Source organism: Carya illinoinensis, chromosome 1 (genome assembly GCF_018687715.1).
Source record: "Carya illinoinensis cultivar Pawnee chromosome 1, C.illinoinensisPawnee_v1, whole genome shotgun sequence".
In the NCBI taxonomy this organism is placed as follows: Eukaryota; Viridiplantae; Streptophyta; class Magnoliopsida; order Fagales; family Juglandaceae; genus Carya; species Carya illinoinensis.
In genome coordinates, this window is record NC_056752.1 from 35,560,233 (window position 1) to 35,585,448 (window position 25,216).

The 25,216-nt window shown below is 36.7% G+C and overlaps 1 protein-coding gene across 2 annotated transcripts; it reads right to left on the reverse strand.

Annotated features, from left to right (window-relative positions):
* Nucleotides 1-256: 256 nt before the first annotated feature.
* LOC122316235 (glutathione reductase, cytosolic-like) lies at nucleotides 257-24,939 on the reverse strand. 2 transcript variants are annotated; one of them, XM_043132772.1, is made up of 17 exons: nucleotides 24,791-24,939; nucleotides 24,226-24,368; nucleotides 23,716-23,780; nucleotides 20,428-20,497; nucleotides 19,807-19,878; nucleotides 18,798-19,001; nucleotides 10,903-10,976; nucleotides 10,729-10,812; nucleotides 9,909-9,996; nucleotides 9,737-9,818; nucleotides 7,474-7,547; nucleotides 6,710-6,817; nucleotides 6,534-6,598; nucleotides 5,492-5,605; nucleotides 4,179-4,278; nucleotides 1,646-1,699; nucleotides 257-774 (listed from the first exon to the last, which is right to left on the reverse strand). In XM_043132772.1, exons 2-17 carry the CDS (start codon nucleotides 24,364-24,366, stop codon nucleotides 679-681), a joined length of 1,491 nt encoding a protein of 496 aa, XP_042988706.1. In that variant the 5' UTR covers nucleotides 24,367-24,368; nucleotides 24,791-24,939; the 3' UTR covers nucleotides 257-678. The 2 variants fall into 2 exon arrangements, with proteins under 2 accessions (XP_042988706.1, XP_042988704.1); XM_043132770.1 differs by having other exon boundaries at nucleotides 24,778-24,936.
* Nucleotides 24,940-25,216: the final 277 nt, after the last annotated feature.

The following is a 25,216-nucleotide window of genomic DNA, read 5'->3' on the forward strand; positions in this document are numbered from 1 at the left end:
TTATTGCAAGTATTATTTCTCTTCTATTGATATTTAACTTGTTACAAATATTGCAAGTAGAGAGAGAACAAAATAAGACCGATGTAACTTATCTCATCGCAAATGTTATTAAAATTGCAATATTCATTTTTTGGTAGTATTGCATTTCTGATTTCTTTCATTTTCTTCTCCAGAATTTCCACCTAGTGCTGATGTACAGACAATTTGTTTTCAAGTGAAAAACATGGCAAACAATCAAGAGAGAGAATAACAGAAATTAGGTCCAAAAAGTGGGATATTGTTTTCTAGTTTGTCTAGTACATCAAAATGAGGGCTCCAACAAGCGGCCCGAGTAATAAATATCGTATCCCCATCAATAAGAAGATATGGGATTGTCGATCCAATCCAAAGCCGGATGATATAATAATCTAAAGACTTAAGTAACATAGTTTTCTGCAATAAATTTATGTAAACTCACGCTGCCATAACGTGAAACCAACACAGCACTTGCATATGCTGACATCTGATGAACCTTTTATTGGGAGAGCGATCGACCAGCTGAACAGCGTTTTCTGTAAACGAATTCTGTACTCTTAATGAATTATGATTCTATTGTATACCATATCATGAGAATTATCCCTTTCAACTGCATATTATCACTCTTCTTTCCTTCTTCATAGATTCATCATATTTGTATCTTTACAGATTAGTCTTCGGTTTGCTACTGGCGGCAATACGCCTTGTCACTGACCGCATCGTCACAAATTCCTCAGCTGCTGAAGGGTGTATTCCCACCTGTTGGATAAAGACACAAACTGTCTCAATAACAAGGAGCCATAAATTATGAAATAGAAACAGCAATTAAAATCAAGGGCCTTCTACATGAAGCCACGGGAATGAACTCTCAAGAGAGACGGTAAAACAAAACACAACGGTTTGTGTTTAAATAATAATAATAATAACTAGAAAAGTCAATCCCGATGCTGTGAATAATCATTTTGGTCTAAGCATTTGCTGATTAACAGATTGGAGTCTAGTTTGTTCTTCCCCATTATTAATGTATTATAGAAGAGAAATGGTCCTCGGTCATTTCTTTAATTCTCATATCTATCGACTACTTCCAGCAAAACACATTAAACATGCAGAAGGGAAATATGAGTAATGGAGTAACTTTGCTATATAATTACCAAATCACACTTGGCAGGGTATACTGCTATGGAGTTGGGTATTAGAAAGGATATCCCCGGTAAGACGCTCCATGGAGAGCTATTTCAGGCTCATTATAATCAAAGATTTATGTCTCAGATGTTACCTAGCCTATTTTTAGAAATTTCTTGCAAGCCCGTCATCTCTCCATCATCCCATAGTATATTTATTACACAATTAACTCGCACATCCTTTGCCAACATGTGCCTATCTTACCTTATAGCGGCCACCATTTTATGGCTTGTTGCTTTTTAAATGGTTCATCGAGTGGCACACAATGTCATACTATCATCAGTTATATCATGAATAGCATCATTTAGCCAAAGGAGAAAATAAGGAAAAAAAGCCTGCTCAAATGCTGTCAGGCTACTTGTGTAATGAGCTCTCAGAAAGCTTTGAAATGAGAAAACCAAAAAACCAAAAATAAAATTAAAAATAAAAAAAAGGCGCTTCAGCTTACCGTGCTGTCAAATTGTTCCTTCGTTGCTCCACACTTCACGGCAACAGCAATGCCCTGTGGACACCCCAAAACATTATCAAGAACCATTTTTATTTACAAGTAACAGATTTTATTAATGAGACTGGACATAGTCCAAGCATACAAGGGTATACAAGAGTTTACACCTAGTTAAGAGGAAGAAATAGAAACAAGAAAATCATGAAAATCTAGACCATTGCAATCTACAATATTCGCCCATAGGAAAAAAGTTTTAACAGAACAATCTAATCTCCTCCAATGTTCGCTCCTTATCTTCAAAAGCCCGTTCAGTTAATTCATTCCATAGGCACCAAAGAATGCATATAGACACCATCTTCCACACAGCTGTGATTTGTGGAGTTTGGCCCAAAATATTCCAACTGGCCAGGAGCTCAACCACCATAGCCGGCATAACCCAGGTTAGCTCCAGTCTTCTAAAGACATCATCCCATAGCTATCTAGAGACCTCACAATGCGGTAGAAATGATCCACAATCTCACCATTTTTTCTGCACATACAGCACCAGTCCACAACAATCACCCAGTATTTCCATAAGTTATCCATAGTCAAAATCTTGACAAGAGAAGTTGTCCAAGCAAAAAAAATCGCCTTAAGAGGCGGCTATTTCTCCAAATACTTTTTCATGGAAAGCTATTGTGTTGTGGGTTGATGAGGGTCTTATATATAGAAGAAGCGGACAGAAAAAGCGCCTTTTCTAGCGGGCATCTACCACAATTTATCAGTTCCTTGAGTGCTCAATCTCATGGCATACAAGGTTCTGAAAAAATCAGCAAAGCGGCCAACTTCCCAATCATGACTCGCCCTCAAAAGTTCACATTCTAGTGGATTGAGCCACCGGACATCTCCATGAGATCCACCACTGATGTTTCCTGTTCACATGCAATCCTGAAAACTGTAGGGAATGTCTTTGAGGGCTCGATCTCCACCCATAAATCATGCCAGAATTTTATTCGAGATTTGTCACCCATCACAATTCTAGTGTGTTGAACAAAGACCCCCCAACCTCTACGTATGTGCTTCCAAACTCCTCCATTCACCCCTTGTCCTTAATACTCCCAAACAAGACCACCCCCCGGCCCCACCCAACACACACACACCCCATATTTAAAATCCATGAACTAAATGCACATAAAGTAAAAAATATAAATTATCCAATAAAAAAAATAAAAAAGAGAAGAAAGAGCGAACTTTCAGATGGAGCTTCATTAAATATTAATATACTTGCATTCTAGAAAAAAAAGCTTTGCAAGCTAAATTCTGAAGTCTAGTCCCTCTATGAATTATGAGGATTTTATGGATAGAAGGGTGTAACTGGACATACAATAGTGTTGAACTTCCTTTAATTTCATGTATCTCCATGTTTTGAAGATCTTTGCATGACTGAATGGTTATTTGAGAGTGCTCATCGTTTCTTATTTTTTAGAACTCCTTGATTTCAGATTCTTACATTTTGATAAATTTACAGTCCACTATTTTTAATGAATTTGTTACCTAATAAAAACTGAGTCCATTAAAAGAAAACAAATATATAAACGGCCCTTTACGATCTCCATCCATACTACAGAAACAGCCTCTCTTTTGCAATGTAAAAAAGTTAATTTCACTGATCAAGACGGTTGGTCCCTTGGGCATATAAAACATGTTTGGCAAAAGTTGCTTTGGCTCTCTCAATGGTTGATGAGCATCTATAGGACTAAATAAAGATTCATACTGCTCTGTGGAAGATATTAATTGAACAGGGCAACTGTGTGAAGAGAGGGTCAATTGAAGCTTCTTTTCATGTTGTGATAAAATAAATAAGAGTAAGACGGTGCATCCAAAATGCAGATAAACTTCAATAGCCTCTAAAATATGGTGCTACTAATAAGGTAAAAATGTTTCTAGAAACTTATTGCATGATGTCCACACTTTTCTTTTGCAAACCTTGTCGCTCAATACAAATTCAAGAACAATTCTGTCACTCAAGGCTGGAAAAACAAGCACCATAATTGTTTCGAGCACGGTTTTCTACGGCATCTGCAATATCATAGTTCATATCCCCCACTTGAGGATACCCAGGCCATGCTGTTCAGAGATATTGGAAAAATAGCAGCATAATGTAAAAACTAGTATTGAAAGCTGGTTGCCTTTTGATGCGTTTGCCGGTAAAGGATATTTTAAATATCCAAGAAAGAATATCATCTATGCCTATCACTATTAATGACAACTCTAGTTTTACGGACAACTTCTACTCCATTCTATACAGCAATATGTACCTTCAGTGCTAGGTACATCCAATTGGCCATATTTTTTTTTTCAATTGTATCCACAGATATCCCTTATTGACTATACCAAAAAATTCATATAAAAAGACCAAAAATAGAAATGGTCACTCCACCATGTATGCACCCATCATGCATGTTATCCTCAGTGAAAGAATAATAACCGACATTGAAAGTGCACTAGAACTTCATATCTAAACCATCAATGAAACAGAATAACAAACCCAGTGTACCTGTATGACCTCAGGTGCATCTGGTCCGCACATAGATGCTCCAATAACTTTATCTGTCCCAGCATCAACAACTAGCTTCATAACTGTCTTTTCTTGTCGTCTGGAGCACCAAAAATAAGAAAAAATAGTAAGTAGACATTTATAGAGATGAACCCTTCCAACCTCAAAGCCGTATTTGCAAAACTGTTTAAAACAATTTCTCTGTCCGCATTAACTATAACATGGTAAGTATTCGATTAAGAGGCTCTAGCATGTGTGTGCGTGCGCGCACGTAATGAAATGCCGAATCATTGTAATGGCTTGGTGTTGTATGTGGGAAAAAAGTGGGGAGTCCGTTGATCGCCTATTATAGCATTGTAATGTGGCCATGATCTTATAGAATGGCATCTTTGCTAGAGTGGGGTTAGTTTGGATGATGCTGAGAGTATAGATTTTAATGGCAAAAATATTCATGACTTTCTTGTATATTTAGACAATCGTGCATAGGTGTTGCTCTTGTATATGTCCATGTACTTGGTCTCTGCCTACCTTTCTTATTAATAAAACTCTTCTTTACCAAAATAAAAAAACAAGTGTGTTATAAACAGAAATTACTTATCCAAACTTCTGTAAATAAATACAATTATAAGCCTTCTATTATAAACCTTAAAAGATGACTATCTTTGATCATGAATCTCAATTCTCAACCGTTCAACCATTAGGGTATCTCCTTTCATGAAACCAGTTTAGGAAAATTGATCTTATTTAACTGAAGAATAGACAGCAGAAGGATGGCCTGAATTATGAGGAGAGACTAGATAATAAGATAACAAAGTTCAAGCACTCTAATCTTTAACTATTTCATTTTATGGTCAACTGGATGAACGAGTTCAAACTAATCATAAAATTTTGGACTCCTAGAAAAATTCAAACAGCTTAAAATTATTTATCTCCAGCGTAGAGTTCCATTAGGGGTTTCTTAATACCTAATTCTATCACCTACGAGATTCCTATCAGTTTCCATAGAGGAAAGGGATTAATGCTACTTCATAAAATTATAAACTTATGTGGAAACCCCTAGGGGTCGGCTCATGTGGTAGGGTTTTTGTATTGGTGGTATGCTCCCTCCAGGTCTAAGGCTCAAACAATTTCTAGAGGGCACATCCCATCAGTAAAAAGCCAATAATTTACCTGATCCCTGTGATGGGAATGTGTTACACAGGTCCAGAGTTTGACTGGGCTAAAGACATGTTACATTTGCACGGTCTCCGAGATTCTGTCATAAAAAAATATACTTTTGTAGTGGAGTAAAGACTTCAAATCATGATACGTACCCAGAGATAGTGTTCTTCATTGGATTGAAGGTTGATGTGAAAACTGAGATGTCACCATTTGCTTGATCAATTGCCTCCTCTTCACTGAGTCCCACTACAGAAAGTGGTGGTATGCTGCAAATTGGAAAGAGAAGTGCATATTTAAAATTCAAAAAGGAAATTCAAATGGTAGTTAAGATGTTCTACTTACGTTGCATGAGTAAAATAAAACAATAAACGACATATGGGAAATACTTTTGTTATAATGTTGGGTGTCAAATATGAGCTGTTCAAAGCAATGTAAGGTATACAATGCAGGCAATTTTCATCAACTGAATATGGCTATTAGTTGAACAAGGAAACAAATGGCACTTTCTTAACCGCTTCTCCTAATGACCTTTTGATGCTTTAAACAAAGCCCAAACCTCCAAGGCTTCCAAAAAAAATCCATGGATGCTAACGTGGAAAACTGAAGATATAGATTTGATTAAAAATAATAGAAATAAGATACCAATCCAGCATTAGAAAAATAATGAAAATATGTAAATATACAAACTTTACAATAGAGATCAAAACTTGGCTATTGCTGAAGCAGGAGATATCCAAACACAAAAGCCAGAGGCTCCAATCTAAGCTAGATATTTTGTTATTAAAGCTCTTGAACTTTCCACCTTCATAAGATATTATGGTGCCAGTGCAAGTAACATTTTTTGTAGTGCAATTTGAACCATAAGCGTGTTCTGGATATTTTAGGTGATTATTAAGAAGAGGGAAAAACATACATAACTGAACAGTGCATGGTTGAGAAAGAATAAGGTCGAACTGAAACATATTTGAAACTTTCTCCAGTGGACACGTCAATCTGATACAAGCACTTGGACAAGAAACAAACTCTTTTTGGGAAGGACAAGACCAGAAAGGATGAAAAATTTTTAAAATTTGGAATAACACCTTTTTTAATACAAATAGAATGTATGAAATAATAATAAGATATTTTACCTATTAAAAAATTAATAATAAGCAGTTTTAAGAATATCTAAGAGTCTCAGGAGATGCATGGCACCTGAACACTGCAACAGGCACATCTTTGTAGTCTGGTTTGGTAGGTTTCCCACCAAAAACAGTTTTCTGCAGATGAAACAAAATATATGCATACATTGAACAACATTGGAAGCAATCATTTGAAGAACAAAGCATACCAGATAAGTTAAATAAAGAAATTCTGAATAAAACTCATACTGCAAAGCATGTTGCCTCCATTAGGGCCACAGGGGTGAGATTCATTCTATTTGTAACATCACCTACAGCCCATATGCTAGGTATGTTGGTGCGTGAGTACTCATCAACCTGAAAGAGAAATGGCAGCAGAGACCTCAGTGGCATGAGCAATTCTCATGGTGTATACAATCGTTTATGTGAGTGGTGAGGGCAATAGAACAAGAAAGAAAAGGATCAATGATGTGAGATTGCAAACCTTTTAAGTAACAAAGCCAACATTATATGTTTTCATATGTTATTATAATTTTACCTATCAAAAATATGTTATTATAATTTTTCAATTTAAACCCCCCCCCCCCCCCCCCCAACAAAAAAAATGGATGAGCATAGAACACCACGAGCCCATCAGCTAGTTGGATACCAACCCAACTGGTTGCCAGTTGTCAGCCACAGGGTTTGTAGCTTCCAGGCTCCAGCAAAGGGTTGATCAGTGCCTCATTTTTTTAAAACATAGCCTTTCTACGAGAATGCCATAAACTGAATAATAACATAAATCATCCTTTTTTGTGTATGCACTTACATATTTATTAACAAACTTACCCATTACATAATCAAAGAAGGTTTCAAATGTCTTTGCACCAATAATCTCAAAGTTCAGTTCGGTGTAGAAATTGAAGTGCATAATAAATATTACTAAACTCAACAAACTTATCCCCAGTAATAGAAACACATTACAAGATGTTCCATGATAACAAGCAAGAGAAGCAACTGAGAAAGCTAGTGACCTTCACAGCTCCTGCCTGGTCAAGTTCCACGCCTACAGCTTCCAAATTCAACCTCTTTGTATTAGGAGCCCGACCTGTAACCAACAAGCAGTGACTAATGAGAGAATCTTTTTTAAGGGCAAAAAAAGAAACGGAAAAAATAATATAGAAACAGTTTAGCCCCATAGTAATCATATGTAACTTTATAAACTAACAAGCGTGGTGGAAAAGTAGTAGAGAATTGATTCACCATCTGTTGCTTCACTATGAACTAGCTAGTACTTCGTGGAATAATATAAATAGATGGGGTAATGCCTTGTGAGTTGGGGGTCTTATAGGGTTAGAGTGTGGAAATTCACAAGGCATTGGGGAAGTTTTCTTATCACACTAGATTTGTGGTGGGCGACAGTGTTAGGATTAGATTTTGGCATGATGAGGCTCTCAAGGAACTTTTCCTTGATGTATACAACATTGCACAAGCTAAGGATGCTTTTGTGGCGGACCATATGGAGATATCTACTCAACTTATCAGACCAACCCCTGATTGGGAGATAGATACATTTACAACAATCTTTAATAGACTATATTCCACTAGGTTGAGACAAAAGGGTGTAGACAAGTGCTTTGAGCCCCTGCCCAAAGAGAGGTGTTCAATGTCCCTTTTTTATATAATTTCCTGACTCCTCATAACAACCCCTTCCTTGAAGAACATTTGGAGGACTAGGGCCCTTTCACAGACTGCGTTTTATGCTTGGATAGCCTCCCTAAACAAGATTCTCACCATTGGTAACCTATGGAAAAGATATATCATAGTGGTTGATTGGTGCCATATGTGTAAGAGTGGGGAGTCCATGCATCTTTTTTTACTCCATTGCAAGATTGCTAGTGCACTGCTAGTGACTTCCTAAGACGGATTAGTTTGGCTTGGGTCCTGCCCAGAGGAATAATGGACCTATTTTATTCTTGAAGAGGACTAGACAGCAGCCCACAATCGCAGCTGTGTGGAAAATGGTTCCTACTTGCATCATATGGTGTATTTTAAGTGAAATGAATAATAGAAGTTTCGAGGAACGTGAAGGAATGCTGAATGAGCCCAAAACTTTCTTCAACATTCTCTTCCTTTGTGAAAAACAAGTGGGAGAAATTATAATTTTTTTTCCTTTAAACCCTTCATCTTTAGGTGGTTGTTCATACTTTTGCTTCTATCCCTAATTTTCATGATTTGTTTTCTTCTTCCTTTTATTGATTAAATGTATCCCTCATGTACTTCCTGTGTACTCGGATTTGCACCCCTGTTTGTGTTTGAATAAAATCTTAGGAAAAAAAAAAAAAAAACTGAGTAAGCTAGTAAAAAACCGTACAAGACAATATTATCAACATGCAGGCACGCTCCAAGTTTTGTTAAAGCTTTAAACCTTTTCAGGTTCGTAGCTAGGTATAAAAATAATGACAACTGATTGTGACCATTCCAAACAGTAAGTTTTTTCACAAATGTGTAATATCTCAAAACTCTTAAATTATTGTGACAATGTCTAAGGTTGCATTTGCTTCGACATAAAATGAGAAAATAAGAAAAAAAACTTGGTTGAAAAAATTTACATGAAAATCATATGTTTTCCATTATTAATGAAACATAAAAGATGTGCCAAGAAAAGCGGTGTGGAAGATGATCCCTATATACATCATGTGGTGTTTACGGCAAGAGCGCAATGACAGGACTTTCGAGGACAAAGAGAGATCGATGGAGGATTTGATAGTCTTTTTCTTTAGAACTCTTTGTACATGGACCATAGCGGTTGATTTCAATGGTTTGGGGTTACATGAATTCCTTATATCCATTGATCAAACATAGAACTGGTCACTAAAGTTTGTATCAGGCTTTTGCCTCCTTTTTGATAATATAATTACTTTACTTATCAAAAAAAAGAAAATTTTCAGACATCTATTGCTATGAAATTATATTTATAGGCTACCATCCACCCTAAAGCATCATGCAACCATTTTCTTGTTCTTCAACTACCACAAAACTGTTGGAAACCGTCCAACCCTGACTAACATCTTGTCCCAAAAGCTTAATTCTTATGTACATGGAGATGTTATCGAGGTGGGATTTGAGTAGGCCAAATCACTACTGGGTGAATCGTGACTAGGTAGGTAGCAAAACTTCATTGAAGAAAAACAAATATCACTAGAAACTCAAACTCAATCAACCAATATGCCTTAAACAATTACCAAAGATCTCTGAGCTCATTGATTCAAAGTGCCTTGTAAATTAAGTAATTACCAATGGCAAGGAGTACAACATCTGCAGTCAACTCTTCTCCTTGATCTGTGGTAACTTTTATGCCATCCTCCGTTTTAACCAACTAAAATTAGAGAAATAATAATCAGCACAATGGTAAATGTGAATAAAAAATGTGTCAATCCATGTAATCCATAAAAAACTAATTTTACACCTGTGTCAAACATGTCCTTGGGTGCAAATTAATTCCCCTGCCTTCAAGATTTCTCGCAACCACTGCTCTCATCTCATCATCGAAACCTCTGCCAAAGCATTCAGAAACGGTTGCATCAGAAACAGAATGTAACAAAAAATGAGAGTGACTGTGGTTCAATAATTCCTGGAAAATCTCTTATTTAAGAAGCAATGAAATGGAACAGGAAGCATAATCTCCCCATTTATCACACAAAACAGCAAACTTCTCTAAAATGCTGCACTGTTACAAAGAGGTAACATAAAATATAAAATTTTGGGCTACTTCTCTTTAGGTCAGGGAATATAGCAGGAAGCAATTGACAGGGATACCAGGGCAGATGCTTACTTTGCCAAAACCAAAACCTCATACTCCTACTCAAAAGATAAAGAATAGCTTGAGAATCCCCTAAATCAGACAATCTCAAGATTATAATTGATAAATTGTTCATTACTATAGGGTTGATCATTTCCAATTTCAGAAAATTTTAGTCAACTCTTTGTCTCTCTCTCTTTTTCCAGATTTAATGCTAAGAGTCCAAGCTGAGTTTTATGTATTTGAGTTGACAAAAATTAGTTGCCCAAAAAAGATTCAAGAGTTTAGTAAAGCAATATTGTTTTGATAACCTGCTTCCATACCCAGAGTCCAGAGACTTGTTCCAGGAACATTTGACCAAATATTTTTCACAGGCTTCCAGACCCAAAAACTTGTTCCAAGAACATTTGACAATTCCTTATACCCAAGGATAGATAATTCACAGCCTAGGGTCTCAAAGTTGAAGAGAGTCTAAAATTTTTACAACCTTAAAGGAAGTTCCTTTCTGAAACATAGATCCACAGTCAGACCCATCCCCCTCCATATTGAAGCGAATTCGACAGAAATGTACCTGATGAAATGAAAGGATGATCATTCTAAAACACTGAGAATGCACAGGTGAAGAGCAATACAGAATACAGATTCAGAGATAGAGAAAAACCCTCCCCCCACTATCAGAGCACGCTTCGGTAACTCCTCCAAACTCAAAGCCTCGTCAGAGGTTATGGCTAACTCCTGCATTTATAAAGAAAAAGAAAGTGGGGGAAAGGCAAGGTGAAAACATGTACACATAATAGTAGATCTACAATTATATTAAATACTTCAACAAATGTTAACTTAAGTAGTCTATCGATTAAGACTAATTGAAATATGTAAATCAACAGTTGCAAGGATGGCCAAGCACTTCAAAGATCAACTCCATAAATCTAACTGAGAAAATTAAGGTACAAGACTCAGGAACTCCAGGAAAAGGTACACAAAGGTGGTTCAGCAAAAGGGCTGCATGAAAAAAACATAAAACAAAAGCTTCAAAGAAAAATCAAGAAGTTGGAAAAGAAGGTTGAAAATATCAGTTCAAGGGAACCTATTGCACCTTCTATGTGATCAATATCACTCGGACTTGTAGCAGCACAATCCATTCAATCATGCATTATACAAATACCTATCAACCAAGTAGCAGAAAACTTCCAAGAGCTGTGCTAAACATGGATACAACTACAGCTTAGACACACCATACTAGCCTCTTATTGTTTCTAGAGTGAATTAGGTATTTCCCTTGTATACTTTTTGTTTACTTAGGCTTTGCCTATTCTTGGCAATAAAATTCCCTTATTATCTATCAAAAAATAACCCCTAGGGGTTGGCTCAAGTGGTAAAGGCATTGGCCTTAGGAGTATGCTCCCCCTAGGTCTAAGGTTCAAATCCCCTTGGATGTAAACAATCTCTAGGAGGCATCGGACTGGGGGATTTTCCCCTTAAATTACCTGAGGTGCACTTGTAGGAAACTTCTTGCCGAGGGTCTGTGCAACCCAGGATTAGTCAGGACGCAAATCCGGACACCCGGTGCCAACAAAAATAAAAAATAAAAAAACTATCCCAAAAAAAGACACACCATATGCCCTAGGGCACGAGTCAAGGTGAATGGGCACATGCTAGAGATGCCAAAAACTAAATAAGGTTTTTAATGTTGAGAACTTTATCTTTTTAATGGAACACATGGTTGACACAGCTGGAGAGACCATTTGAGGAGGCCGAAGTGCATCAAGTGGTGCGTAGTATGTGCAAAGACAAAGGCCTAGGCCCTAATAATTTTTCTTTGGCTTTCTTCCAAGAGTGTTGGGATGTGGTGAAGGATGATGTGATGCAGGTTTTTCAAGAGTTACACCTTCGTCACAAGTTTGAGAAGTCCCTTAATGCCACTTTTATTGCTCTCATTCTAAAGATTGTGGGGGCCATGGAGTTGAAAGATTTCCGACCTATAAGCCTTGTAGGAGGGCTCTATAAAATCATTTCGAAGGTGCTAGCAAGCCGCATAAGTTTGGTGATGGAGAAAATAATCTCCAAACCTCATAATGCTTTTGTTCGGGGTCAACAAATTATGGATTCAGTTTTGATAGCAAATGTTGGACAGCCGGTTAAGGGATGGTATCCAAGGAGTCCTTTGCAAGTTGGAAATGGAAAAGACTTATGATCATGTGAGCTGGGAATTTTTGCTTTATATGTTAAGGAGATGTGTATTTGGTGATAAGTGGTGTGGCTGGGTTAAACATTGTGTTTCGACCGCCCAGTTCTCTGTGCTAGTAAACGGGCAACCTTGTGGATTTTTTCAGAGTTTGAGGGGTCTGAGACAAGGTGATCCATTATCTCCTTTTCTATTCGTTGTCATTAAGGAGGCGTTGAGTCGTATGGTGGAAGCTGCTGTAAGGGGTGGGTTCTTGGCTGGTTTTTCGGGGGGAAATTATAGTGAAGGGTTATCCATCTCTCATTTATTGTATGCGGGCGATACTTTAATTTTCTGTGATGCGGACAGTGGTCAACTTAAAGCTTTAAGGGCTGTACTCCTGTGTTTTGAGGCGGTTTTGGGTCTCAAGGTAAACTTGGGGAAGTCGGAATTGGTCCCGGTGAGGGAGGTGGAGAATATGGATCTTCTAGCTGATTTGTTGGGTTGTAAAGTGGCTGTTCTTCCTATGTGTTGTCTTGGCCTTCCATTGGGAGCCTCCTTTCAAGCAAAATCCATTTGGGATGGGCTAGTAGAGAAGGTAGAAAGAAGATTGTCAGGATGGAAGCGGCTTTATCTTTCAAAAGGTGGGAGAGGTACTCTCATCAAAAGTATTCTCTCCAATCTCCCTACGTACTATCTCTCTCTTTTTCCTTTACTGGTGGGGGTGGCCAATCGGATTGAAGAACTTTTTAGAGTGTTTTTGTGGGGTGGTTTGGGTGAGGAACACAAATTTCATCTTGTGGGTTGGCCAAAGGTGTGTAGTCCAAAGGAGATGGGAGGCTTGGAGGTGCGTAATTTGATTACTTTCAATAAAGCCTTGTTAGGAAAGTGGTTGTGGAGATTTCATTTGGAAGAGGAGTTGTTGTGGAGAATGGTCGTGGAGGGGAAGTACAGCTGTGATTGGGGGCGTTGGAGCTCCAAGGAGGGTAGGGGGGAATTATGGAGTGAGTCTTTGGAAGTTTATTAGAAAAGGGTGGAAGGCATTTGCAACACATACCAATTTTGCGGTTGGTGAAGGCTCAAGAATCAGATTCTGGTTTGACGTATGGAGCAGAGAGAGATAGCTCTATTTTCTGCATTTCCAAGGGGTTTCAGACTAGCTGAAAATCAACAGGTTGCTGTTTCCGATGTATTGTGTCGATCTAATGGCATAGTGCATTGGAACTTTTCTTTTACCAGAAATGTGCAGGATTGGGAAGTGGAGTTAGTAGGTTTTTACAGTTTTCTTTACTCCATGAAGATAGGAGGAAATGGGAGAGACAGAATGCTGTGGAAACTTTCAGGGAACAAAAAATTTTCTGCCAAATCCTTTTATAAGGTGTTGCAAGACCACCAGTCTTGTACGTTTCCTTGGAAGTGTATATGGAGAGTCCTGGTGCCACCTAAAGTTACTTTTTTCGCATGGACTGCAGCTTTAGATAAGATTTTGACAGCTGAAAATTTAAGGAAAAGAGGGATGATTGTGTTGGAGTGGTGCTACCTATGTAAGAAGAATGGTGAAATGACCGACCATATTTTTCTGCATTGCGAGGGAGCTTTGGGATGGCATTATAAGTAGGGCTGGGTTGAATTGGGCTATGCCCAAGAGCATGGTGGATCTTTTTGCATGTTGGAAGAGATAACATCAAAGCTCACAGCTAGCTACAATATGGAGGATGATTCCTTTGTGTTTACTGTGGTGTCTTTGGATGGAAAGAAATAAGAGATGCTTCAACAACAAGGAGAGAGCAGTGGGGGAAATCTGTAACTTTTTTGTATTTTCTTTGGTTCAATGGTTTTCTGCTATTGTACTAAAGGGAGGGAATGTTCATGACTTTTTGATTTCTTTTCAGCTTGCTGGAGTGTAATTAGGTGTCTCTTTTGTATACTTCCTATGTACATAGGCTTTGCCTAGTTGCATTCGTTCAATAAAGTTTATTACTTTTTTTTTTATAAGTAATCAAAATTGTATTAATTAAAGAAAAGACCTAGCCCAGTATGTACAAGAAACTGCCCCTTTAGGCGGGGGCAAGAGAGACAAGAAAATCATGGAGGACCATTCCATTGAAATCAACAGCAATGGCCCAATTACAAAGCGTACTAAAAAACAAAGTCAGCAGCTCCTCTACTGTTTGCTCCATGTCTTCGAAAGTCCTTGCATTCCTCTCCTGCCATAAAGATCACATGATACAAAGTGGTGTCATCCTCCAAACCGCTGAAATCTGTGGCTGGCCTCCTAAGTTGGGCCAGCAGGCCAAGGCTGCCGCCACTGTCCCCGGCATAGCCCAGCCCAACTCCACTCTACTTAGGACCTCATCCCACAAAACCCTAGCAATCTTGCAGTGTAGTAAAAGATGATCTACCGACTCGCCCCCTCCCTTACACATACAGCACCAATCTGCCACAATAATCCTCCTTTTTCTCAAATTATCAGTTGTGAGGATCTTCCCCAAAGCAGCAGTCCACACAAAGAAGGCCACCTTAAGGGGCGCCTTATGTTTCCATATCCTTCTCCAAGGGATCTGACAGTTGGGATTTTGCTCGAGAGCAATATAGGAGTGAACTGAGAACTTACCTTTCTTGTGTGGGACCCACCATAGCCAGTCTTCTTGTTGATTGCTTGGCTTCATAGAGTACAAGAGACTATAAAAATCCACTAAGCTATTCATCTCCCAATCTTGCGCCGCCCTGCTAAAACTTATGTTCCAATGAAAATGTCCCCCCGACAAACCCATAACCTCCGCCACTGAAGCCTCTTTATTGCTGGCAATTTGATAAAGAGATGGAAACAACTCATGTAACGTCGTATCAGCACACCAAATATCTTTCCAGAATTTGATCCTGGTACCATTCCCCATCTGAAAAAGGGCGTGCCGACATAAGACTGTCCCACCTTTCCTGATATGTTTCCACAACCCCACTTCATCAGCTCCTCTAACTTCTTTAGTACACCATCCCCCCCATATATCTCCATATTTGCGCCCAATCACCCCTCGCCATAAAGCATCCGGTTCCCGACTATACCTCCACAACCATTTACCCAAAAGTGCCCGATTGAAAGTCTTCACATTTTTAATACCCAGACCACCCTTAGAAAAAGGACGACACGCCGTTCCCCACTTGACCATATGGTACTTGAACTCTTCCCCCAAACCGCCCCACAAAAAGTCTAGTTGTAATTTCTCAATACGGCTTGCTACTCATGCTGGAATAGCAAAAAGAGATAGGAAGTATGTAGGCAAATTAGAAAGAGTACTCTTAATCAAAGTGAGTCTTCCTTCTTTCGACAAATACATTCTCTTCCAACTCGCCAACCTTCTCTCTATTTTTTCAATAACTGGTTCCCACAAGAGAGGCGATCTTGCCCCTATCCCCAATGGAAGACCCAGATATGTCAGCGGGAATGAAGCTATCTTACATCCTAACGATCGAGCCAGTTGTCGTAAATGTGACACTCCTCCAATTGGTACTATCTCGGACTTGTCAAAGTTCACTTTTAATCCAGACACTGCTTCAAAACACAGAAGCATCGCCTTCAACGTCTGCACCTGACTCTGATCTGCATCACAAAGGATAAGGGTATCATTTGCAAAGAGTATATGAGATATATTAATAATGCCCCTCTCCGGGGTTCCAACCGAAAAGCCGCCCACCATGCCATTCCGACTTAAAGCCGACATCATCCTACCTAGTCCCTCCATCACAACAACAAACAGTAAGGGCGACAATGGATCACCTTGTCTCAGGCCTCGTGAGCTATGGAAGAAGCCAGCTGGGCTCCCATTTAACAATACAGAGAACTTAGCCGTTGACACACACCATCGGATCCATGATCTCCACTTCTCCCCAAAACCAAATCTCCCAAGAATATATAGTAAAAAATTCTAGTTTACATGATCGTATGCCTTCTCCATATCCAGCTTAAAAATGATTCCATTACCACCATTCTTCATTCTACTATCCACACACTCATTTGCAATAAGTGCTACATCAAGGATTTGTCTACCTTTAACAAAGGCATTTTGAGGCTTAGAGATAAGCTTCCCTACCACTTCACTAAGCCGGTTTGCTAACACTTTAGAGATGATCTTGTAAACACTACTGACTAAGCTGATGGGACGATATGCATTTACCTCACTAGCACCCACCTTCTTCGGGATTAAAGCTATGAAAGTTGTATTTAGACTTTTTTCAAATTTTCCAGCCACGTAGAGTTCTTGGAACACCTTCATAATGTTTTCCCTAACCACATCCAAGCATTCCTGAAAAAAACCCATAGAGAACCCGTCCGGCCCCGGAGCCTTATCCTTAGCCAATTTTCGCACAACCTCCGCCACTTCCTCTTCCTCAAAAGCCCGTTCCATTCGACAAACATCACTCTCCCCAATGGAGTCAAAGTTTATTACTTATAAAAAAAAAAAAAAAAAAAAAAGCATGTGAACATGCTTCCATATAATATGATATTTTTATTTTTAACAAGAGTCATTAAACAAGCATCCAGAAGAATTTTAATCATAAACACAAAGGTTGCAGCCCCAGTACACAAGGATACAAGAGGAACACCTAACTAGAAATATAAAAGAAACTTGACCTTTTTTGGCTGGGTTAGTTACTTTGACACTTTTGAGCAAGATTTCAACTAGGGTTGAGTGAGTTCATGTATACTGGGATAATATTCCTTTCTTTTTAAAATTTATCTTGCTTATACAAAATAAAAATAAAAAGATTTCAAACAGCTTCGTCTAGTTTTAGTTTAAACAATTAACCCCCAACACCCCCCCTCCTTTCTCTCCCTAATGATTTCATTATTGTTTCCTTGTGGTCCAGTTGTTAATTTGTGTTAGCTGAAGTGGATAAACATGACATAACAATTAAAACAAACACTTTTGTTCTCATAACAATTTTCATTAATGTTTCACACATGCGTGGTTAAAAAATAATTTGTAAGATATTCAATATGCTGAAAACTAAACACTTTGGTAAAAATTGGAACTTCACGGTTAGAAGAACTTGGTTACTACCCTGTTGTAATTTACTTATTCAAAAAAGGTTTATAGATGGGACAACAAAAATTTATAAGGGAGTGGTTGGAAACAATAGAACTGGATCAGACTTGGATGCCATGACTAGTTTTTAAATTTAGGGGTTTCCTAGATAATGTAAAATATGGACCTGTTTCTTGATGCTTTTTTTTTTTTTTTTTTTTTTTTTTTTGGGCATCCAAAACAATTTTGGATATGTCATCCATAAACCTAAAACATGATACCGTGTACATCAGACAAAATGAATATATTACCAAAACCAGATCTAAGTTGAAGTAGATTTTTCCTTTTAGGGTCCATTCAAAACCAAATTGAACTAGTCTATGGTTTTTCAAAAACCTAAAAGGTTTTTTACAATGGAAAATGGAAGCATATTTTTGAAGTACATTAATGAGTAATGGTACCATAAAATAACTTCAAATTTCCTTAATTAGGTAATATTTAACTATTTCAGCCCTTGATAAGATAGCATCAACACAACTACAAGGTAATCATTTTTTGATAAGTAACTACAAGGTAATCATACTCAGGTGTCTCTCTTGTATACGTCCTGTGTACATGAGCTATGCCTATCATTCTCATCAACAAACTATTTACTGCTAAAAAGAATATATAGTATGGGACAACATTAATAAACCTTAAAGGTTGATGCATCAAACTACAAACTGTTCATATCAGCATTTCACAATTCATAGATGCCATAATTTTTTTTTTTTTTTATAAGTAATAAGAATATTCATAGATACCATAAATGAGATCTACATTAATATTCTGAACGGAATAATACACAGAACATATACAAGAATCCTCAACTTAGAGTCTAGCTGCACGGTGTGACCAAGTACTTATTTGTTTTGATAAGATAGAGATCTTCCTGCGTATTTGGGCTATGCCTTTTGGGTTTTTTAATAAAATTTTCGTTTACTTAAACTAACTAGAGATTTGTGTATATGAAAAAAAGGGTGAAACCCTAATACATAAGGAATATACAAGAGAAGCACATAGCTATTAATATTAATGAGGTCTAGGAAATCCTTGAAACTGAAGCTGGAAAGACAAGTATGTACAGCCATCAAGTGATTCAACGTTCTGAAAACTAATGGAACTAGTGCATATGATTTACTTGTTTCTTTTTCAGGTTCCTAGAATGTAATTAGGTGTTTTATTTTGTATACTCTGTGTACTTGGGTAATGCCTATTTCATTCTCTTCAATAAAGTTACTTTTACCTATAAAAATAAAAAAATAAAAGTTCTGAAAAATAATGAACTGAATATGTTTACCATATTGAAATATGATCAAAGCAGAAATCTACCTGGCCAGGAATATCGGGACGTTGAGCCCTACTGCCAGTTGCAATCAATACGTGCTTCGCCGTGTAGCTCAATTTAGTGCCATCTAGTTGTGTTACCTCAACTTCATTAGGACCAACAATTTTTCCTGCTCCTTCAAATATTTTAACCCCAGCATTTGTCAATAATCGCTTGTAAATTCCATTTAACCTGAGTATTTCTTCTGTCTGAAAGTTTAAAGCAAAAAATACAATCACAATAGTACTATTATAAACAATTAGCTGCTATCTAATTTCAAACTATCAGCACTTACACTAATAGTTGGAGCCATACGGAAAAATATTCAATAGCGTGAACAGGAAATTAGTGTCCATGTTCCCAAAAAGAAAACAAAAATCACCTAACTAAATTCCATATATCCTTTGCCATAATGAGCCCCCCCCCCCCCGGCGCGGGGCCCAACAACAAAAAGAAAAATAAATTACAAGTTATGTTGTATGTTTTAAATAATAAATAATTTGTCTAAACATGCCCCTTACATGCTAAAACTTGAGACCAAATATTTAAACCAGAAGGAATTAAGATTATACTCCATCCTTAAACACCCATCGAAAGAAAATCTGGTTCGCTAGCCATTGTCAAACATCCCTCAAGAGTAACTACTATATATTTTCTGCTGAACTTTTAAGCTCCAGCAAAAATACTAGAGAATTCAAAGAAAAGGGAATCAGACCAAGCAAATAGCATTAATAAAAAAAAAATTATAATTTCCCTTCTTCATTGAGACAAAAATAGTTCAACATTGTTAGAATAGGGAAAAAAAAAAAAAAAAAAAAAAAAAAAAAACAAGTTATATAACACCACAACAAAACTTAGCGCTCTGGCAACCACCTATCCACAGTAACAAGTTTTCCAATGGGATGCATTTCTGGTTATCCTAATTAGGTTTTTCTCTCAACAGGGAGTCATGGTAAACGTGAACAGCTTCATATAACAAGATACACCATGAATCTTTGTTTAAAAAAAAAGTACCTTCTTATGCAAAAGTTTCTTCCAGTTGAAGTCAATTTTTTCATTTAGCTCCCACCCAAAATTCCTGGAATCCTACAAAGCAAAAAGAGTACATTAATCATGAATAGCACACAATAGACCAAAAGAAAAACTCAGTACATCACACTAAAAATGGGACAACTTTTTGTAGGTACTAAACACAAGGAACAAGAAGCTGCCAAACAAAAATTTCATTCCCCAACCGACTTTCTAGAATAGATTGAAGCCAATCTATTGCTAGATAGATCCAAGAACCAATGACTCTTAAGGCACAGATCACTGTAGGAGCATCAAATAGCTCAAAAAAAATTCTGGAGGTCAAGTTCTCACATGTTTTCAATAAGTAAAGATAATAAACTAAATTTCAAGAAAACTTTGAGCTTGAGCCATGTCAATAGTAAAATTGATAAATTAACAACCTAGATGCAATGAGATGATAACAAAGGAAGACTCCCACAGAAGAAAACTCTCACATGTTTTCTTCATTTAAAGTTCTGCGACTTGAAAAGGAGTAACAAGGGGAAGAAAGTATGATTCCAACAGTTTTTACTCATTTATTCTCGAAACACTTCATGTACTACTGATACTGGATCACATTCTCACCTCAAGTTCACCACCATATGTAGCAGCATACACCAGAATCTTCTTGGGAACGCAACCACGAAGGACACACCTAGAAAACCAAAAGATGAAAAACATGATGTACAAGGGAAAATTTGCTGCAGGAGTGCTACTCTCAGTAGGAATCAATCATCTCTTTTTATCAAAAAACAAGTCATCCATATCTAGTCTAACAGAACAAAGGAAAGTTCAGGAATAAACTAATTATATATTCAGATAATCTGTTACCTTACAGCCAGACGCAAAGTAGAAGTCACTACATTTTACCAACAGGTATAATCATAACTCTTATCAAAACTATTCATGCTTCACTATAGTTATGTTGATGTACTAAAAAGGGTAGCAGAAACTAAGTAGTCTATTCGATGTTTTTCTCAACAGAAGTTGTTACTCTGAATAAAAGTAATCCTTATTCAATGAACTGATGATTTGTAGGTCATCAAAACAATATAAATCACGAATTGACACTTAGGATTCAATTGACCTTTTCGGTAAGATATCTGCCAACTTCTTCCATATCATTACTCTAATTTAGACTCAGGAAAACAAGAGTTTTGCTACGACTGTGCACTAATCTGTATACTAATACTAATTTATTCATATTTAAAATTTAAATTACTACTGTTTTCAATAAAATCTACTTTCTGACCAATCACATCACATTGGTGCACAGATTAGTGCACAATTGTGCTTGCAACTATATTTTTCCGGAAAACAAATACCACTTTTACAATAAAAATGAACATCCAAATCAAGGAATCCATCAATAAAAAAAAATACAGCTCAGAAAAACTGATTTCTCATTTAGTTTGTGACTCAACTTGATCACTAGCATAAGGAAGAAGATCACCCAATGGCTCAACACGTTTTCTGTATAAGATAATATTGTATTAAGAAGAAAAAAGGTTGTTAACCTAGTACACAAGCAATATACAAGAGATCCCCCTATATAGGATAAGGGAAAAGTGCTAGCAAATCCTAAAAAGAAGAAACAGAGAAAGTTACACTATTTTGGACCACCATCCATTGAAAGAGGGTGTAAAGGAAAGATGACTTAGGCTTGGTTTAGATGGTGAGTTGAGATGAGATGAGATGAGATAAAAGTTAAATAAAATATTGTTAGAATATTATTTTTGTTTTGAGATTTGAAAATGTAGAATTGTTTCTTGTATTTTTTTTTTAAGTTTGGAAGAATTGTAATAATTAGATGAAATGAGATGAGATGGTTCACTAAAAAAACCAAGACTTAGAGATCGTTCGGCAACAAAATTGTTCTCAAGTATTCTCAGATATTTCATTTCTAAACATCATTCAAATACAAAACATTTTTCAATTTCAAATCTTCAACTTTTTCATCTAATCATTACAATTTCCCCAAACTTGCAACTCTATTACTTTTCTAAAAAAAAAAAAAAAAAATTCCCAAAATCACAAACAAAACACAAAAAATAATACTAATTTTTCAAATTTCAAAATAAAAATAATATTAAAAAATTATATTCAAACAATTTTTTAACTTTATAATATTTTTATTCAATATTTTCTCTCTCATTTCCCAAAATCCAATAAAACATCTTAACTCAAACCATTTCACTACTATTTACAGATATGTTGAAATATTCTAAGTATCCAAACGGGCCCTTCAGCTCTGATATTGACTTCATTTTCTTCAAAACTATGCTCCTTTCTTTCTCGCCAAATACTCCACAATACGCAAGAAGGGAGCATCCTCCACGATAAAGCGCATTGATGGCTACCAAATTGACCTTTCCAACAAGCTAGTAAATCCACCACTCAAGCAAGCATCATCCAATCATTCCTAAATTGGACAAAAACCATATTCCATGACTTGCTAGCAACCTTGCAATGCACTAGAGGGTGATAAACATATTCCTCATTTTAGTTATAAATCCAACATCGGTTAATCACAATGATGCCCCCCTTCCTCATGTTGTCTAGGGAAAGAATCTTCCTTTTGCCTCCAAATGAGATTTCATGGTAAATGATCGCTAGCCTGGGCACGCACACAATGTAAACTGACTGTACTTCAAGCACTCCTTTCCTGGATGACCCCTAAATCATTTTATCATCATTGTTACCTCACTAGTCTTAAATAAAATGGGTCAAGGAATGATAAGAAGAGATCCACAAGCCAATCCTTAGCCTCCTTGACAAAATCGAGGCACCATCAAAAAGAGTTCGAAGGTATTAGGTAATTCTCTAACATGTAAGCCTCCTTGGAGTGACCAATTATGAATAATCATGGGATAGCGTCTTTTAGAGCTTGGTCACCACCACCCATCCTAACAAAAGTAGATCTTGGACCCAAGGACAAAGGGAGTATATAAGAGAGAACATCTAATGGAATAATTCTTTCTATGTTAATTGGTGACTCAATGAAAAAACTTTGTGCATTCATCACCCTCTTTAAGCCTTAATGCCCTCGAGTTATGTCCCCGACAAATTTTCTCCATCAGGGTTGTACTTCCCAATAAGCACCGCCTTCCTCGACTTCTTTTCTCCACTCAAAATCATATGAAAATAGACACATCAGCTAAAAATTGCAATATTTTGGTCATTAAGAAATGGTAAAGCCCTCGATATACAATGAAGACCGATGGAGAAAAAATTTCCCAGCATCTGCTGTAGGAAGCAACACCTTAACATGAAATTATGCGAGCAAATTAGAACTTAATATAAGATTTTGCACAAGCCCACATTCTTAATCTTTAAACCTACTTTACTGAGAGATTGAAATATAGATAACCACAAAGGTGTAAACATCTCGCTAATCTAGCATCCAATTTGCTAAAATACCAAAAATAAGTGGAAATTACATGGTGATTTTTCCTGACGGAGCATTAGGAAACAGAAAACAGGTAAGTTGCTATTGCAACACGCAACTAATGCTCTATTCCAATGCCATTTATTGTGGTATGTTTCAATAGGTCACTGATTGTATACAAAAAGTTTTTTTTTTTTTTATAGGTAAAAAAGAATTTATTAATCCACGTAATTAGGCAAACCCGAGTACACAGGAAGTATTGTATACAAAAATTTAACCTGTATTGTTACAGTTTTTATTTTTATAGGTAACAAACCTACTACAAACTCAACAACAGAGCAGTTTTAGCAACGCCCAATACAAACCAAAAAAGTAAAAAACGAAAATCAGGAACTGTAGTGCATAGATTATGACACTAAGATCACAAAAATGTCTAGGGCAACCAATAAAAAGATCATTGAAGTTAAGAATTTTTATTAACTCACGTTCCACCAATTCCTCCTTCGACGTCTGAGCTGATTGGATTAAATGGAAGCTCACAAATCCCAACCTTGCAACAGTATTACCAATGTAATTAGGTCATCATCTAGAAATCAAACGCTTCTCATGAAAGAATAATGAATATGACAATCAAGGTAAGAGAACGCTAAGATTTGGATACAGCTGAAAGTATTTCCACGAAAATTTAAAGAATTCAGGTACATTACTAACACCTAAATAAGCAACAATAAGACAAACAAGGCAATCAAGAATATATTTCAAAATAAGCTATTACTGATTCTTTTACACGTCATGAAAAAAAACTAGGAAACTAATGTGGAAAAAAAAAAAAAAGATTTGAATCACCCACTGACTATACATGTGATTCTGCAATGAATGAAAACAAAGCTATCGAGAAAACCGCATAATAATACAATTTAGAATAAATTATCTTCTTGTTTAGCCCTCAAATAACTATAATTACGCATTGCTTCTTCCATATCCTAAGTCCATACCTTGGCTCCATAATTAGCAGAAAATCTAGCCGCACGGACGCCGCCACTTCCAGCTCCAATGACAAACAAGTCAAAGTCGTAGTGGTTTTCCTCCGCATTAGTTTGGCTCACCTCACCATCAATAAGCATCTTTCTCGCCATAGCTATATACACAGAGATCATAAAATAAAAATTTAATTAGCCCAGTAAATAAATAGTCTATCGCTCTATTGCCTGCCGGAAAACTGATCAGTAGAGAGAAAAGAAGAGAAAGCTTCGAATATGACGTAATTTGTCACTTTGGTTAACAAAAAGCAGAGAGCTGCTCAACTAAGACCAATCAGTTGCTCAAAACTAAATTCAGTTTTTCCCCGGGTTCAAAAATAAGCAACCAAAAAATACAGAATATATATATATATATATATATTTTAAAAAAAAGGCTTATCAAATCCTCCCATTTTCCCACAGCTTTCTACGAATCAAACGGATCATTTCAGGGAAAAAAAGAACAGAGATGTCGACAGAACGAGAGCAGATGATACTCTGCAATAATGTAATGAACAAAGAATGGACCTCTGAAATTTACGAGATCGTGAAGTTAGACTTGATGGTGGCAAATGCAAAAAATCAGTAGTAGCAGCGCTTAGGGATATGGAGTCCAGTCGAAGACCCGAAACGATTGTGTGTTATCGCAGAGAAGATAAACTTTTCTAAGCTTTTTGTTTATTTTTCTTTTTTTTTTCCTAACCCATAGCGTATTTATTACTATAAGCTTTATTAGATAAATTTTTATTATTTAATAATAATAAAAATGTCATATTTTATATAATAAAATAAAAATAAAAATAAAGAGTATAAAATTAATCTAAATAAAGTAATAACAGTTTGTACGATATCTAAATATATAAATTTCACTATTTTCTTTTATTTTCTTTAAAATTATATCTGACAATGCGTAAAGAGGATAAAAAATTAAAAAGTTTGAACGAAAGATAAGATCCGATCCTTTGAC

Coding starts and splice junctions, on each gene's coding strand:
- LOC122316235 (XM_043132772.1), bottom strand. CDS start 24,366: ATGGCGAGAAAGATGCTTATTGATGGTGAGGTGAGCCAAACTAATGCG. Junction 9,997..10,728: donor AGAAAGGAACTTCCTTTAAG/GTTGTAAAAATT, acceptor ATGCTTTGGCAG/AGGTTTCGATGATGAGATGA. Junction 6,599..6,709: donor TGGAGGCAACATGCTTTGCA/GTATGAGTTTTA, acceptor TTTCATCTGCAG/AAAACTGTTTTTGGTGGGAA.